This window comes from Anas acuta, chromosome 1, assembly GCF_963932015.1.
Source record: "Anas acuta chromosome 1, bAnaAcu1.1, whole genome shotgun sequence".
In the NCBI taxonomy this organism is placed as follows: Eukaryota; Metazoa; Chordata; class Aves; order Anseriformes; family Anatidae; genus Anas; species Anas acuta.
The window spans coordinates 32,093,921-32,111,367 of NC_088979.1; the positions used below are offsets into that span (position 1 = coordinate 32,093,921).

Sequence of the window (17,447 nt, forward strand, 5' to 3'; positions counted from 1 at the left end):
TTTACCAGCAGCTGCTTGAGAGGGCTGCTGGGGAAACTACCATGAGATAACCGACTGTAAGAGGACTTTAACTGTTTGTTTTTTCTTTTCTTCTTCTTAATGTTGGCTGCTGTGTCGGTCAAAACAAAGAGCCTCTGTCTGCCAGACTTTTAACCTCTTTGGCTTGACACTTTCATACCCTCTTTCTTGTTGTGCTTCTGCTTACTCCCACTCCTTCCTCCTTGCTAGCTGTAGGTTAAAAAGTCAGTTGCTCCACATTGAGTGTTTTGTGTTGTGTTTTTTTTTAATCATTATATCGGGTAGAAGAAATGCTAGAAAAGATACTTCAGCTTGGAGTTTCATTAACTGCCAGTTTTCAATGAAACTGGGACTCCTGTAGATAGATGTTTTGATCTGAGTGATGCTCAAGTGTTACATCAAAACGTGCAGGGATTAATAAGGCATTGGCCAACAGCAGTTGCTGCAAAATGTTACTTAGTTTGCAGTGCATTTCTAATGACATGCAGGTTTTATTAGTTTTGTTCTTCAGACGTGCAGTATGTTTCCCCTCCTTTGCTCAATTTTGTGGCAGAGCAAAGGATTGCAGACATGTTGCCATCTGCATGCCAGCCACGATCTACTTATGGACTCAAGGCATATGTACAACAGCTAAAGTTGTAGGGCTGCACTGCATAGAGCACTGCTAGCTAACTGAGGTGGAATGGCACTGCCAAGTAGAGCTTCTCCAAGAACATCTTCTTCAGAAGTGATGGGGTGTTTTTACCTGTTTTCCTTGTGAGCCATTCTGCTGCAGCATGTGTGCTGTATCCACTCATCAGCTCCACTCCAGCCCCGTGCTCAGCAGGATGGTTGTGCTCGTGAATGTCTGAGCACCGAGCTGCTGAGCTATGGATCAAAAGGGCTGGAAGAACAAAGGGATGTTGGAGGAAGAGACTTGGATATTTGCTATATGAATTCCTTTAGTTCCACTTTTGCTAGTGCAAAGAAGTGTATCAATCTTTTTTCTTGTTTGATAAAAAATACTGTCAGGATAAACATCTCATTTTCTAAATATCACATCCATTTGGAACAGGAACGTCTAACCTGAAGTGTTTTTACAACCATGAAAATGGGAAAGTGGAAATAAAAATCATAAACCATTATCTGTACGAAACGATGGCAGCCCCTCTTAGCCTCCTGCACATTCTGCACCCTTCCTCTTTGTGAAATTCTCTCTTAAAAAGGAACATAGTAATGTACTCTGACATGGAACAAATTCATGCTCTGTTGAACCAAAGGAGGAAGTGTGCTAACGCTTAATGTACTTTCAGTAAATATCTTCTTTTAAACAAAGGAAACATATCTTGTGTGTCTCCGCTAGCTGTGTTTGTGATAGTATCAGTGTATGAAGATTATAGCTCGCAGCGTCGTCTAAAAACATCATCTTCAGTTATCTCTAGTCCACTTCTAGAGCACTAAAATCAATACCCTTCTGTAAACAAGTTTCACGTATGTCACTGATTTCTAATTTTGGATAAGTTTGTGGTAGAGGACTGTCCAGACGGGATGTCTTCAAGTAGTCTAGGTTGAGGTAAGAGGACCCAGAATTGCTGCAGCAGCAGAATTTGTATTTAGTAGCCTAGCTCATCTGTAATCAAAAGTGCGTTATATGTGAGCAGCACTTGTGCTTCCTGAAGCTGACCAGCAGTAATTAAGTCATGACTTAATTGAGACTTCATCCACTTCATTTGCTTTAAAACCCGCTCTCATTCAGACCCAGGTAATTAATTACATCAAAGGAACGCTCCCTACTCCTTGACTGCTTGTATTTACATGTGGGCAGGAGGGGGAACCAGATGAGCCCTGAACAGTCTTCCCATAATGTGTAAGGGGAGAAAAGCACTTACCCAGAGTTACCCTGAGGGGTTTCCAGTGCCATAGTAGCTGACCTACAGAAGACTGACTTCTGGATGAACCCATAAAAGACTATAGGAGTGGCCTACAGAAAAATGACTCTTATTGAGCAACCTGGGCTGGTGGGAGGTGTCCCTGCCCATGGCAGGGGGTTGGAACCAGATGCTTTTTAAGGTCCCTTCCAACCCAAACCATTCTGTGTTTCTGTGACTTCGTCTAGACATTTTAAGGAAGGAAAAGAAAAAGGGATGTTTTTTGCAACCATTGATGGTCAGTGGTATAAAGATTCTAAAAATGTACTCCAGCGGTTCTTAATTGTTTTGTATGACCACGTATGACAAAACCAGTATTGTAGGATTTCTTCCCTCCGTCGTCATTCAAATCAAGGAAGGTGTTAATGGCCAAGGTGGTTAATGGCCAAAGCTGAGCTTTGTGTCCCATGCTCAGTCATAAATCTTGTCTGAATTGAAGCAAGAAAATGAGAGGGCTCCATGCATTCCTCGTCTTCCCTCACGGTAGCTGTCAACCAGCTATCCCTCCTCCCATTCCTGTTTGGGGAAAAAAAAACAAAAGGGAGGGAGACAGAAAGGAAAAAGTGCAAAGGTAGACTTAGCAAGACTGCGAATGACAAAAGGTGAGAGTGCTCAAACCAGTCTATTTTATGACTTCTTAATAGATACCTGGAAATCTAAAACAAAGCAGACAGCCTGGGATGGCCTTGAGCATTTTAGTTGAGAGTTAGTGAAGCTCCCTATTCTGTGATTCTGTGCTTATTCTGCAGTTTTGTCTCTCGTATTAAGGAAGCCCCTAAAAACAAAACTGAAAGTGGAATGTCACTGTGATGGGAATGGCACAGACCTATTTGTCCTACCTCTGTAGAACATAAACTCCTTTGGAAATGCAATAAGTGGAGAAAAAGAAAAATACTTTTCTTTAGATCTTAATTTAGGATAGTAGAGGTTACTTGGATTAGAAATGCATTTCTGAGTCCTGTCTGCTTGGACTGTTCTGCCTCAAAGGAGCAGAGACAGTATGTAAATAGTTTAGATATTGTTAACATACTAAAGGATCACAGCAAAACCTGGTAAGAGGGATTTATTGTTTCATAAATAGGTTCTGAAGATTTCTGATTCATTACAGTAGCTCTAAAAGCTGATATTGAACGAGATCTAATGAAGGAAGAGGTTCAAGGTTTGATCTTGAAAAATACTTCAGTATGACCTAATTTTTTTATTCCACTCATGTTTACATAGTTGATTTCTCAACATTTTCAAATTATCGTCATCGCTTGTAACTAACTTCTTCCAGTTGTCACGCTAGACAGAGCAACCGTGTTTCTGGCTTTAAAAAGCAGAGTTTTTCAGAGCCACTTACTGGTTCTGCTGGACTTAAAAAACAAACAAACAAACAAAAAAAACAACTTTCTTTCCTTTACCTGTAGCCAGCACTCAGAAAGGAATAAGAAGGATCAGGACTGAGAAGTGTTTTCTTCACACGACAGTGCAGTTGTCTTCTATCAGCGGGGACTTCCAGTCAATTAAATAATCAGACGGTGTTGTTTTATCCCTAAATTCCATTTTGGCAATGGCTGAACAAGATAGTTCTCTGTATTTAATTGAGCCTTTTCTCTTGAAACTCTTCTGACCACAGTTTATAGCTTATTTTGCTCATCTCTTCTGCATTAAATGCTGTTAAGAGTACCTAAAAAGCCACGGAAGTTTCCAAGGCACATGGACTTTGGAAAAGTGAGCATAATTTTTACTATAAGCACAGTAAAATTATAGGGGAATCAATCATATTGCAGAAATTGAAAAAAACTCAGAACAGAACTGAATTCTTAAATGATTAAAAATTGAATCTTCTCTGAATAGAGAAAACAAGTATCTTTTTTTTTTTTTTTAGATCTTTCCTTGTTCTTTTTTATTTATTTTCTTTTATTATTTTTTTTCGAATCTGAAGTTGATTCACTGGTGGTTTATTTCAGGGAAGAAGCCAAAACCCACTCGTCCTGAGTCCCCTACCACAACTCCAAACATATCTCTGAAAAAGAAAAACAAAGATGGAAAGGGTAAGTTCAAGGAGTTGTCACCAAAATTTTTTAAATGACTATTGTTTCTGACTGACACATGAAAAGGAACAGTTCACTAGTTTTCCTGTGATGTAAAAACAGGTCTTGTGTTCAAAGACATTTAATTGTAAAATAAGTAATAAATAAATGAATAAATAAATGGTGGAAGAAACTTTTTTGTGAGATAACCCAGTTCCTAGGGAGAACGATACATTTCTCATCTCAGTTGCAAGGGTTCTTGGAAAATCCTCAACCCCCCACAGAGGCTGCTGCGTTTCAAGCGAAGTCGTGGGGAACTCTTTGCATTGTATTAGGGTTTCTTGGGATGTGGTTATGTTGACAGATGATCTTTGAAAACATTTTCCATCTGTGTGTGTCTAATTCTTCATGAGGAGATAATCAAGGCTGCCAGCTGGCAGTGGGAAGCACCAAGGCCTCAATTTTGAGGGAAGCTAGAAAGCTGCTAGAAGACTTGGGCAGACAGCTTGGGTTTTTGACACTTCTTCAATTCCTCTGTATTTGCTTTTGCAGAGAGATTTTCTACAATACGACAGAAAATGTTTACAAGTAATAAATTTTTAAAAATCAAAAACTTGCTTTATTATTATTACTGTTGTTATTATTCAAGACCTGATTGTTAAATGAAATAAAAGAATCAGAGGAACCTCAAGGTAGTGCTGTCATGAAATAATGGAAAATATCAAAGCAGCCATCCACAAAGTTAAGCGGCAGAAGAGTCTTAAGGGTTTTGTTGCTTATAGCAAGGGTGCACCATAACGTTTGTCCATTGTTACAAAATTGTTAATTCAGAAGGAATTAAAAAGGAGTCTGTTGCCTGAAACCACGAGAAAAAGCTTCCACAAAAGCGTAATTGTTCAGCATTTTGAGGAACACAGAATCGAAGCAAAATGGTTGTTAGTGGCCATGGTATAGAAATAGCTAGAAAGTTGTGTGCCTCCAGTATCCACAATGTCCCCTGGAGGAGAACGTGTATGTTAAAATACCAACTTCTCCATTTAATTATTCGATGCAATGCATGGAGCAAATTGTGAGTTTTCTACATCTTTCTTCTTCAGCTGTGACTCACAGGAGGTTAAAAACCCTGCCTGTGAGTAAAACAGCCAGCGTTGTCACAGGCAGTCCCTCTTCACAGTGATTTTCAGTGGCTAAACAGTGGCAGATTTTCAGTCTGCCTTCATGCAGCGAAGCATTTTCAGTCTAGACTACAACAAAAGCACCCTGGATTAGCTGGGAAGTGGCTGGGAATGCTCTCGGTCCTGACTGACGTTGTGTCCTGCCTGAGCAGTCTTAACCTTTGCCTTTGGGCTGTCTGAAGGCAAACAGGCTGACGTTTCTGACATTTTCAGCTAATCTGGAAGACATTTGTTGCAAAGCCAGCCAGCTTGGTTTTTATCTTCCCTCCAGAGATGTTCACTTTTAGAGTTTCCACCTTCTGCAGGAGCTGTTGGGGTTTTGTACTGTCAGGGTTGATGACATGGCTGAATATTTGCGAGTCCCTTATAATGGGAGCTGGCTGGGTTAACTGACCAACCCAGAACATTGTTGTGGGCAATAATTCAACTATGGAGATTATAATACAGTAGTTTGGGAGTCTGAAGAATTTGTAGGACACCTGTAGTTTACACAAAGTTCAGACTTGTGGCCATGCAGGTTGAGAAGACAGCAAAACAAAGCTGAAGCTAACAGCAGAGATCCTGTTGTGTTCTCATTCACTGGGCATCATTTTTTTTGTGAAACTGCAGAAATCTGCACATACTGACTGTCCTTTCTGTGTTTTTGCATAGGAGATAATTTCACACAAGAGGTTTTCTCCTTTTTCAGATGAACAACGTCTCACTGAAAAGCTTTTGTACAGCTTCAACTGTCCAAAGGGACGTCAAACGCTGGTAGCCTTAGAAAAAAAAAAAAAAAAAAACACAAATTTAGGCTCTTTGAAACAAACAAACAAACACCCAACCTTTGTGAACTTTATTCTCCAAGGTTGCTACCTTGGTTTATACCAATAATTGCCTCCATAGAAATCTAGTTGTTAAAAGGAAGGCTTTTGTTCAGCTTTCTGTAGGCCAGTCACCTCACTTCAGCAAACTCTTTGAGCAGGGGCTTAACTTTCCAGCTTCAGAGGATGGACCTGTTCAGGTATAGTAGTTAGTGACTGCTTTTATCCAGATGAGGCATGAGAGAAGCATCTGAATGGGAGGTGAATGCTGTGTAAAAAGGGTTGTGAGGCATTGGAATGGGCTGCCCAGGGAAGTGGTGGACTCACCAACCCTGGAGGTCTTTAAAAGACATTTAGATGTAGAGCTCAGTGATGTGGTTTAGTGGAGGACTGGTTAGTGTTAGGTCAGAGGTTGGACTGGGTGATCTTGGAGGTCTCTTCCAACCTGGATGATGCAGTGATTGGAATGGGATGTCTTAGCTTGACTGACACCCAGCTCTGTAGGTTGCAGGCAGGATGTTTGGGCACCCAGATTAAAATAACTAACAAGAATTTCTTCCCATGCCCTCTGTCACTATTTCCTAGTGTTAATGATTTATTACAGCGCATTCATAAGCATACCAGCTTCTTAATGTTTAGGATATTTAACTCATTAATAAAATATGGTCAACTAACATGTCTTTCTGTTTCCTGCAATACTTTTATTTTAGGAAATACGATTTATCTCTGGGAGTTCTTACTAGCACTGCTCCAGGACAAAGCTACGTGTCCTAAATATATCAAATGGACTCAAAGAGAGAAGGGCATTTTCAAACTAGTTGATTCCAAGGCTGTTTCCAGGTTGTGGGGAAAACACAAAAACAAACCTGACATGAATTATGAAACAATGGGTAGAGCACTCAGGTATGTGCATTTTTAATAATACCGTCTTTGTTGCCATAGTGTTTGCATGCATTGAATGTCATATCTCATTTGTGTAACAACAGTAATGAATTAGTGTGCTGTCAGCTCGGGAAATAAAGAAGTTATTCCAGCAAAATAAATAAGCAAAAAGTAACCCTTACTAACCGAAACCTCAAATCAGTCACCTGCAGTTTCAGCTTGGACATGTTCATGCTTCACAATCAGCCCCCAAACCAGACTGAAGATTCTGAGTGTGGCAAGCCTTTTATGTAAAATTTTAATCTCCTCTCTCTCTCAAAAAAAAAAAGCTAAATTTGGGTATATTAGAGTTAATGAATTGATTTCTCCCCATGGCAAATGATCCAATTCCCAGTGGGAAATACAGTTTTATAATTCAGGCTTGCACGTGCTTCTGTGGACTTGTGTGTGCAGTTTTAAAACATCCTATCATTTGCAGATCGGATTTTTTTTCTTCTTGTGCAGAAAAGGCTGCAAAATAAGTAGACACCCATGAGTGTGGGTGATGCAGGCTTCAGCCTTAACTGCTGATTGAGAATTGTCTGGCTGAGCAGCTCTGCATTTCTCTTCAACTCCTTTCGCCCCTCACCTCAGTATGCCTAATTTTTAATTGTCATACTGATTTGCAAATATAACTGAAGTAGAACTCTCCTGTCCTGTTCTCTTTGCTGTCTTGTAGTTAAAATGTCCGTATGTGCTCACCGGGGAGTAAGCACAAATTCAGGTAAATTAAAGGATTGGATGACTTGAGGAGAATGAGAAGTTTCATAGGACTTTAAAGCAGCATTCATTTATAGCAGTGCTGCCAAATCACAGAGCTCTTCTATTTCTCTTCAGTGTTATCCGATGTTGAAATTAAATGGATAGAAGAAACACCATTAAAAAGTGTCATTTGAGGAAAAAATATGCTCTTAGTTTGGTCACTCCTTTGTAATCACAAAACTAGGCATATAAAATATTAAACCTAAAGCCCCTCCTTCCTTGTTGCTGCTGGTGTAATTTACTGCTTTTTTTTGTTGTTGTTGTTGCTGTGTTTTTTATTTAGTTAGGGGTTTTGCAAAAACACTCTAACTTCCTGATGTATGTTTGCTTTCGACAGATATTATTACCAAAGAGGAATACTGGCCAAAGTAGAAGGTCAGCGCCTAGTGTATCAATTTAAAGAAATGCCGAAAGATCTCGTCTATATAGATGATGAGGATGCAAGCCCTAGCACTGAGTCATCAGATTCAACTTTGCTCTCAACTCCTGTGGCCAGTAGAAACCAGTCGAGCAGATCTAGAGCGTCTGCGAACGCTGGGACAAAGGGAGGATCCACCACAGTCCTAAAAACAGGAAATTCGAAGCCTGCGAAGCTTAAGGAGCCCGTAGAAGTGGTACAGCAGCAGACACCTGGCTTGACTTCGGAAGTTTTGAGGACAATGCAGTCTACGCAGCCAGTACATCCCACGCAGCTTTTTCGGACAGTTCACGTAATGCAGCCATTGCAGTCCATCACGGAAGGACAAGCGGCTGTAAGCAGTAACGTCGCAGACGAAACGTTAAATCCCTCAGTCCAGAATATAAGGTAAGAAAATGTCAAGAAAATACATGTATGAACAAGAATAAATTCGCTGGAGGGTGGCTAGGTAAACTAGTTTCTTGGTTGTGCTTCAGAAAAATGACTCGTCTTGCAGTTGGGTTCAAGAGAAAGAGATGCTGTGCAGGTGATCCTGGTACATGTACACTCATAAGTGCTCTGTCTTTCATGGAGGGAAGCACACCTTTCCTGTGGGATTAGGCCTGATACAATCCTTTAAAAAGGAAGAATATTCACCTTTTATTTAAAGTTGGTATCGTCAGTTCTGTCCTGCAGCAGAGACAGGATTTTCCTGGCTCTGCTTTTTCACAGCCTGGTGTCTTTGCTTTTGGATTATATATGGTGCGTCTGGAAGATCCCATCAAAAACACTTACCTTCTTGCTTAATTCTTTTTGTGATAAAGTTGTCATCTCTTTCATCTCTGCTATTGTCCCCAGTTACAACAGGGAAAAGCTCGGTTATCTACTCAGGCGTTTTGCTGCTGTTAAAAGAACATGTTACTTTGATTTTAGAAAACAATTAACAGAATAACCTCATGGGAGTCTGGCTCCTGAAGTAGTCTGCAGTTACAAGTCATGCTTCCGTGCTTAATTTGTAAGTAGGCTGGGTAATAGTACACAGCATTTCAGCATCATCACTGCTTTGCACTTACATGCACAGTGTGAATAGCATCCTAAATGGAGAGGTTTCAGAAACAATCGCTCAAGCCTTGTTTTACCATCCCCTGATGGGAGCTCCTTCATTTCCACTGACTGCAAAAGACCTAAACCATATGTTCTTCTAATCTTGGCCCTCCTCAGCAGGAATTTCAGAATTGTACTGGAGATTCTGGACCTGGAACACAGCTGTTTCACAAAAGCTTTAGGAAGAACTTCTTTACTGAGAAGGTTGTGAGGCATTGGAACAGGCTGCCCAGGGAAGTGGTGGAGTCACCACCCCTGGAGGTCTTTGAAAGACGTTTAGATGTAGAGCTTAGGGATATGGTTTAGTGGGGACTGTTAGTGTTAGGTCAGAGGTTGGACTCAGTGATCTTGGAGGTCTCTTCCAACCTAGACGATTGTGATTCTGTGCTATAATTCAGGAGATGCACATTCTTAATGAATTATGAACATTTATTTTTTTCCTGGGACTTGCTCTGTTAAGGTCACTGTTTGAAGGGTTATTGTGTTGTGCTGCAAAATGTCAGTAATGCATTTTTCCTGCTCCCTTGCTCTGTTCTCTCCTTTGAAAATTACATCCAGAGCCTCCAGTAGGTCTGAAGTGGTACTGAGCATCTGGGGTTAACGGCAGAATGCTGTCAGATGGAAATAAGTAATGGCATTAATGAGATCAAATAATTACTTCGTTTCTAACGAATAAATTTTGCTCTCTCACCTCTGCTACTAGAGGGCTGTTGTAAAAGCCAGTCAATTATTAAAACTGTACTTACATATGAAAGGAAGATAGATTAAGGGAAATCCAGAATAGCATTAACAGTTTGTTCAGAAAGAACTAAAACTGCCTGGATCAGCTTTCAGTGACTGATATGATAGAATCAATAGGAAGCATTTTAGGAGATAACTAAGTGGCTGAGGAAACTGAAGAGTTTCCATTTATATAAAGGAAATGACAAACCAAGACTTCAGCTTCAATCAACAAAATATATACATTCTCTCTTCTTTCTTTGGGATATAAAAAAAAATAAATTTTCACTGGTCTTTCTAGTTCGGATCCTGGTGTTTGTTTTTCCGTAAGAATGATGGAATGGCTTTCACTCATGTTGCAGTGTGAAAAAATCATTCTGAAGGAGAAACTCAATAAAGTGAGGTTAATAAAGGTTGTGAGGGATTAAATACATTGAGCCAAGAAAGCAAAAATCCTTTTCATGGTTACTGACAGGCACAGTACAACAAAGTGGCAGGAGTTACCATTTTTAAGCAGAGAATACCTGTTTCCATTCGTCTTTCGACTGTAAATGCCTAAATTGAAATCAAATTGTGTTCTGCTTATTATTCTAATGAACTAGAGTTCGTTTAAGAAGCACATAGGGGAGGGGAAGGTTAGACGTCATCAGAAGTTTCTGTAAAAGTCATTCTCTAATTACCCGATCTCTAATTACCTGCAAGTTGTAAAAAAAGTGACTGGGTTAATAACAGTGAAAGGAAATGAGTATGGGCACGACTGAAGCTGTGCAGGACCATTTAAGTCAGGAGGAAAATATTATTAAACATAAAGAGTGAGAGAGTATAGCAATTTAGAGAATTAAATGGCTCTGGGCTAGATGTATTTTAGATTATATATCAGAAACAATATCAACAGTATAGATGCATAGATCTGGTTATACAGACAGAAGTAAAAATGATAGTAACAAACAGAGTGTCTGTTCATCCCAAGCTTTGCAAAGCTGCACGGTGGCATTATGGCCTGCTTTGCACTGCCGTATTTCACAGTTAGACTTCGGGCAATCGGCTGGGGCTGGGAGAAGGTGGCAGGAGAAGTTTGAATGAAATAAAAGCTGTGGAAAGCTCACAACTCTGTGGTGCTTCAGTTCTGCTGTGTAACGTTAACGTTGTTCCATGACAGCTTCAGCGGCACGTCTCCCAGCCGTGATGACCAAGTATATAGGATGAAAATAAAAGAAAAAAGACCTGTTGGACCCTTCCAGTGCAATTCAATTAATGACTGTACAGAAGTCTTCTTGATGAAGCAAGTACTAAGGTGTTTGAGCTGTTAGAGTGGAAAAAAAGTAAACAGTTTTGTGTTTACAAGCTTTTAAACAGGATGAACCAAGGTGCTGATGAGTCCTGCGCAATCATTGCCCGCTCCAGGCTCTAAAAATACCATTTATGCCCTCTATTTTTGCTCGGTTTCAATCTGCACGCTTCAAAATAAAACTAACCACATACAGCAGAGAAAATACTGAAGGGGGGGGAGGTTAAAACAATTGGCTTCTTAACGCTTAGCTGTAAGTGACAGGAACATGCATCTCCTCTTGGTAAAAGAATTATATCTGGAGGCTGCTGCTCAGGGTTTGTGGCACCGTCCTGTCCCCGTGCCAGCTGGCACGGCCAGGTGAAGTCTGCTCCTGGAGCCACCGGCCCTGGGGGTGCTCAAGGAAAGGCTGGACGTGGCGCTTGGGAACATGGCTGGGGACAAGCAGAAGGGTGACAATGTAGTGCTAAGCCAAGCTTAGGAAATGGGGCAGGGTCACGCCATTTAAACCAGGGTTTGCTGACCAGGAAAAGCATTGAGGACCTTGGATGGGAATACTCCGGATTGCAACCTCGCTGTTGCTCTGGCTCGGTAAATTTCCAGTTGTGTAACTGGGAGCTGAATTTGGCGTCGTGTTTCCAGTGATAGGACAAACATAAAATGCCTCTCTGGATGAGTATTCCAGTTTTATATTTTCCCAATGAGCTGGCTTTGTAAAGGAAAATCTCTTTGAATTTTGCGCTTGTAAAATCGCTCAGTTTAAACCAGAGTAACTCACACAGGTGCTCTGGTTTACACCGGTGTTTTACTGGGATAATCGTGGAATTTGGAGGCACTGAAGTAGTCTTCGGATTCAGCTCCACGTTCATTGGGCCATTTGGAGTGTAAAGGGTCTACTACACCATGATTCAGCCCCAGCTTTCTTCTTGACCTTTTTGCAGCCTTTGGGGTAGAAGCTGTTGCAGGAATTCATCCCAGAGGTGCTACATGCATGGACCACAGTGGTGAGATCCTCATTCAAGAGGAGGAGGAAGGGGCTGAAGGTGAATTCGTGTTTTTTTCCGTATCTGCAGTCACTGTGCTGGAGCTTGCCTGAGCACACAGACACATAGAGGCAGTCTGGCACCGTCCTGCTGAGGCTTTACATTGACCATCTGCTTTCCTATATCCAGTCCTTTTTCCTGGAATAGGAACGTGATCCACATCTGCCCGAGGTCAGCTGATGTTGTAGCCCACCTGCTGAATGAAAGCCTTCACAGGGGGCAAAGAGCTCACCGGGCTTCTGGGATGGGGACGTGGCCGAAGGAATGGGATGCCTGCTGAGGTCTCCTGGATAATCAGAAACATCTCCTGGCTGTTTTGTGGGAGGCCTGTCTTTCACCAGCCAGCATCAGAGCACATTTTGCCTCTGTTTGCAGTTCGAGTGTCTACAAGAAGCTCTCCTTTAGCCCACAAGAGGCTAAAGCTCCTCAGGACGTCCTTATGATAGAGCCAACTTCTGCCAAGGCAAAGCCTCCAGGGCAAACTTCCATTTCGAGCTGAATTTCTGCAGCTGAGACGAGTTTTGCTTCAGCCCGTTTCCGTGGCGGGTAGAAAGAAAGCTGCTGAAGGCAGAAGGGGTTTAAAGGCGATCTGGAGAGATCTTTTTGTTTCACCCCACCCCACCCCTTGGCCTCCCTCACTCTTCCTGTGCTGACAGTGAGCTGTCTGTAACTAGCGAGCTGAACAAATGGGGAAAGTCCCTGGAAATTGGCCTGTTCATCTCAAGGCCATTATTTCCCCAATAGCTGTGGATTAAATGTTGTCTGTGCTGGGAAGGGAATTTTCCTCTTCCTTTTCTCTGTGTATTTCTTCCTATTGCCTTGTTTCTTCCTTGTTACGCTGTCAAACACTTTGTGTACCCTGGCTTGTGACTTCAGTTCTGTTCTGTATCTTCTCCCTTTCTCTTCTTTCATAAATTTTTCATAAATCGTCGTGAATAAACTCGTTTCTCCTTCCTGTTGCCACTCAGTGTTGTGTGTGTGCGTGCATATACACGTTTATGTGTGTGTGTGTATAATCTCTGTACCTTGACTGGAGAAAATAGAGTGTCTGGAAGAAGCTATTAACCTCGGTATGGGATGTACTTTCACGAGACATAAAATGGCTTAACATCAACACAAAAACAATGGCAGTGTGCTAAGAAAAACGCTTTGGTTCGGTCTTCTCAGAGCACCCAGGACTTTGCCGAATACCCTCTGATTGATGAGATCCATTTTGCAGTTTTTGAGGTGGTTATTTACAGCCCTGTGACAGGTAAAATCTTCTATTTTATTTCAAAACTAAACACCCAAAGAACAAGAGGGCATCGTCCAAGTAATACTTGCATATACAGCTTCAGCTGCTGCTTTTCAAACTCGAATCTACCGAGATGGTTTTAATCCTTCAGACTCAAGTAAGTTGCACCACGGATTGAGGAACTGGCTTGGTATCCGAGAGCTTGGATTGAGCTGTGACATTCTGATTTTGCTGCAAGTTCATTTAACTGTTGGTAATTTACATAGTTTTTAAAAAGTGAGTGGATGCCCTCCTCCTGTCACTGGTTCTGGCGTGGGTATTTGTGATTGTTCTGGCAAGCTCCTGGGGGAATTACTTGAAAAGAATCAGCACTGGTGACTCTTATCAGACTCAGTGAGCCTTGGTGGTGTCATTCTGAGCCTTGTGTTTCAAGCTCCGCTGCGTGTACTTGCTGTGCATCACCAAGTTCTCCAGAACTTGGAAAAAAAAAAAAAAGAAGTGATCATTTCAGCTGGTGCTTCGTCTCCTTGCAAGCCCGTTTCTGTGAGTATCTTCCTTGGGCTCCCTCTAGTTGTGTTTAAGAGGAGCTCAATACGGAGCTTAGCAGCTGCCCCTCTGCGCTCTGCTGTCAGCAGCATCAAATTTTGTGTCCCAGCTGGATAGGCTGGGTGATGAGACATGTGTGGGAGCCTCATGGGCTCGTATTTGGGTTTGCTACAGCATCACTCCTGGGTACTGCTGACTTCCTAGCTACAGGAGTGGATTTTATTCCTACCAAGCCACCCGGGAGGTGGGGAAAGGCTCGCCTGCAGCAGGGACTGGCAGCCAGGGGTTGTTGAGGGAAGAGCTAAGAGCTTTGAGCCTGGTGCCAGCTGGGTTTCTGGAGCTGCTCTTGCTGGGAGGGCTGGGAAATCCTCTGCAAATGTTCCTTCACTTGCCTCTGCTGCTGCACGAAGAGGGAGTGCAGCTCCCTGTGTGGCTGGAGTAGCAAGCAGCAGTCTGCAGCCACATCTCCCCCTCACTTCAGGTTCTGAATACCCTGAGTCTGATCTGATGGGTCAGTGGCCAAATGCTGGAAAGCAGGGATTTCACAGAGCTGTGGAAAAAGGGGGAGTACCTGGGTAGGAGGACTACAGAAAAGAGGACATCCCACGATAGGTGTATCTGTGCAATCCTTACAGCGTGCTGTATCGTGCATGGACTTGAAAGTACAGATGTTGAAGGTAGGTTGGTTTCTGTCTGAAGTAATTTCAGAGAAATAAGCTAGGAGGAGGAGGGGATGGTTATTTTTGTTTTCATCCAGCATTAAATATGTTCAAGAAAATCCAAGTGAGAGCTTAAGACTGGAAAAGTGGAGGAGGACAGGCAGGAGAAACCATTGGAGAGGAGCAGGAATGTCAGAGAGAACTCTGCAGAACAAGCAAGAGGAAAAAAAAAAAAGATCGTCGGAGGGAGAATGATGGTTTGGAGCAAGCTGCAGTAGGGTTTTGAAGCAGGGTTTTTCCCTTCCTTTTTCCCTCCCTTCAGTGGAAATCATTTGCTTTGCAGGCAGCGTGCTGTGGGTTTTAGATAGATGCATGTTTTTAAACCGAGGTATGTTGCATGACTGAGCCGTGTGTTTCAGCCACGTCTCTGAATCACCACTTTCCACTGCTGTGTTTGTGTACGTCAGCGACGTGGCCGCTCAGCATCCAACTTCACAGAGGTCTAGTGGGTCGTGCTCGTGCTGTCTGTTGGTGCTCGAGATGGAGGTCTGGGATGCAGTTCCCAGGCTTTCTCATGAGCTGCCAAATGTCCCAAAGGCAGGCTGTTGAGTTTGGCGCTGGTAGCGTCGCTCATACAGAATACCCTCACCCTGGGGGCTGTGTTGCTGAATGCAGGGGTCAGGCCCGGTTTTTGTTTTGTTAACAAAGTGACTGCTTCTCCTTTTGCAATCTTCAGATGGACGTTCATGACGCCACATAATTTTTCAACAGTGAATCTCTAATTATTTTTAAAGACTCAGCATGGAAGTGTTCTCACCCTGTCATCTTTTCTGATCCTAACAGGACTTTACAGACTCCGACCCAAGTTCCAGTGGTTGTTTCTCCTGGAAATCAGCAGCTGCATACTGTAACACTCCAGACGGTGCCTCTTACCACGGTGATAGCCAGCACAGACCCAGCCTCGTCAGCAACACCCCAAAAGTTTATTTTACAAGCCATTCCTACTTCCCAGCCCATGACAGTTCTTAAAGAAAACGTCATGCTGCAGTCTCAGAAGCCAGTCTCGCCTTCCTCCTCAATCGTGTTGAGCCCGGCACAAGTTCAGCAGGTTCTCACCAGCAGCGTGCAGACAATTTGCAATGGCACAGTCAACATGGCTTCGTCTCCTTCCTTCACCGCCACGACCCCAGTGGTAACTTTTTCACCCAGCAGTTCACAGGTGGTCGCTCATCCGTCTGGCACAGTGATCACCTCGGTTATTAAAGCGCCAGAAACGAAACAGATCGGCGTGCAAGGAGCGCTGAAAGAAGAAGACAGTGACAAACTAGATGATACTGAGCAGTCGGAGCAGAGGTTTCAGCAGCAGCCGTTTGTGATGGTAGTATCCAGTTCAAATGGTTTCCCATCTAACGTGCAAGTGAAGCAAGAAGATGAGCCATTGGAACCAAATTCATATCAATAATTTTTTTAAAAAAAAGACCCTGTGGATGATTATTTTCATAAATGTGATGGGACCTTTTCACTTATGTATATATGATTTGATTCAGAAGCAAGATGTTATAAAGCTACTTAATTTCTGCAGATAATTGTTAGAAATCATGCTTTAGAACGGATTTTGATTTCCTGTTAATTGCTAAATGTTATCATATAAATAAAATATATTACTCGTTTCAAAATACAGGCATGAAGGAACATGCTTTTTTATTCTATGAAGACTTTCTCAAAGTTTCAGACTTCTTTCTTACTGTACGTTTTCAGCGTGTTGCTGATTTACATTGCAGTAACATTATTATAACCTTTTCTGTTTAATCTAGACATGTATCACTTAACTTTTAAAGCAACAGTTACTTTTAATGGGACATTTTCATTCCATGTGTATGAATTTTTATGATCAAGTATCTGTTTCATAGCGGTGAATTTACATCAGTTTTAGACTCTGATAACCAGGTATCCTCTTGCATTTTTTTTTGCAGCACAAGCTCTTGTGTGTGCAAAATTGAATATACACTCCTATTGAGAGTACAAAAAACATTTATTCCAGTAATGGACAATGCCATGTCTATATTTTATACGGAAACATCAGATATATTTAATTACAGAAGCTAACGGCATCACTACAGGTGCAGATGTTTCATGCCATTTTGTGACTATGAAGCTTAACAATCTTGCTTTCTACTTCAGATTATTTTGTAAGGGGGGAGGGAAATGAAATATATACAATTTTTGCAGGTGTTCTGAGATTAATACTTCTAAGAGTTCTTTTTTTGATTGTAAATAATGTACATTCAATGTCACAAGGAAGTTTTTTCAGCTAATTTGTTTCCATACAAATTTTTGATAGATGCAAATAAGATCATTATGTTTAGAGGTCTAATGTTATATGTATTCATATTACAGAGTGAATTTGTATTTAAAGACAAATTTTTAAATGATGGAGCCCTCTTGGGTCCTTCCCTTTTGTATTTTAATTGGTTTATTATGAAAATAAATCAAGCAGAAAAACACTTCTCTGTATTTACTTTGAAACATTTTTAGATTAATACAGTGTTTTAACAACCACAATGAATAACCAAAACTCACTGGACAACGTGATTAATCCATGTGGGTCTCTGGTAGGACACGAGCAAATAAGAAATCAGTGAATTGCTTCTGGACAGACTTGAACACGTCCTACACACTGTGAGCATGGTATGCTGTGAAACAACACTACTCACTGTATTGCTTTGGAGCTCAAATGAAAGTTGAGCTGTGTCCAAGAAGTGGCCTTTCCTGTTGCTTCCCAATATCTTCTAAACAGCCCCAAACTTTCCATGTAATTTTGGGGTGCCATCCATTCATCACAGAGGGCCTTGTGG

At 41.8% G+C, this 17,447-nt stretch overlaps 1 protein-coding gene across 5 annotated transcripts in view; it reads left to right on the top strand.

Annotated features, from left to right (window-relative positions):
* The window catches only part of ELF1 (E74 like ETS transcription factor 1), a 74,389-nt gene extending 57,293 nt beyond the window's left edge, over window positions 1-17,096 (top strand). For all 5 annotated transcript variants that reach the window (XM_068675521.1, XM_068675537.1, XM_068675528.1 and 2 more), the window contains exons 6-9: window positions 3,878-3,961; window positions 6,629-6,821; window positions 7,939-8,406; window positions 15,436-17,096. In XM_068675521.1, coding sequence (XP_068531622.1) covers window positions 3,878-3,961; window positions 6,629-6,821; window positions 7,939-8,406; window positions 15,436-16,054 — 1,364 coding nt within the window. In that variant the 3' untranslated portion in view covers window positions 16,055-17,096. The remainder of the gene's footprint in view (window positions 1-3,877; window positions 3,962-6,628; window positions 6,822-7,938; window positions 8,407-15,435) is intronic.
* Window positions 17,097-17,447: the final 351 nt, after the last annotated feature.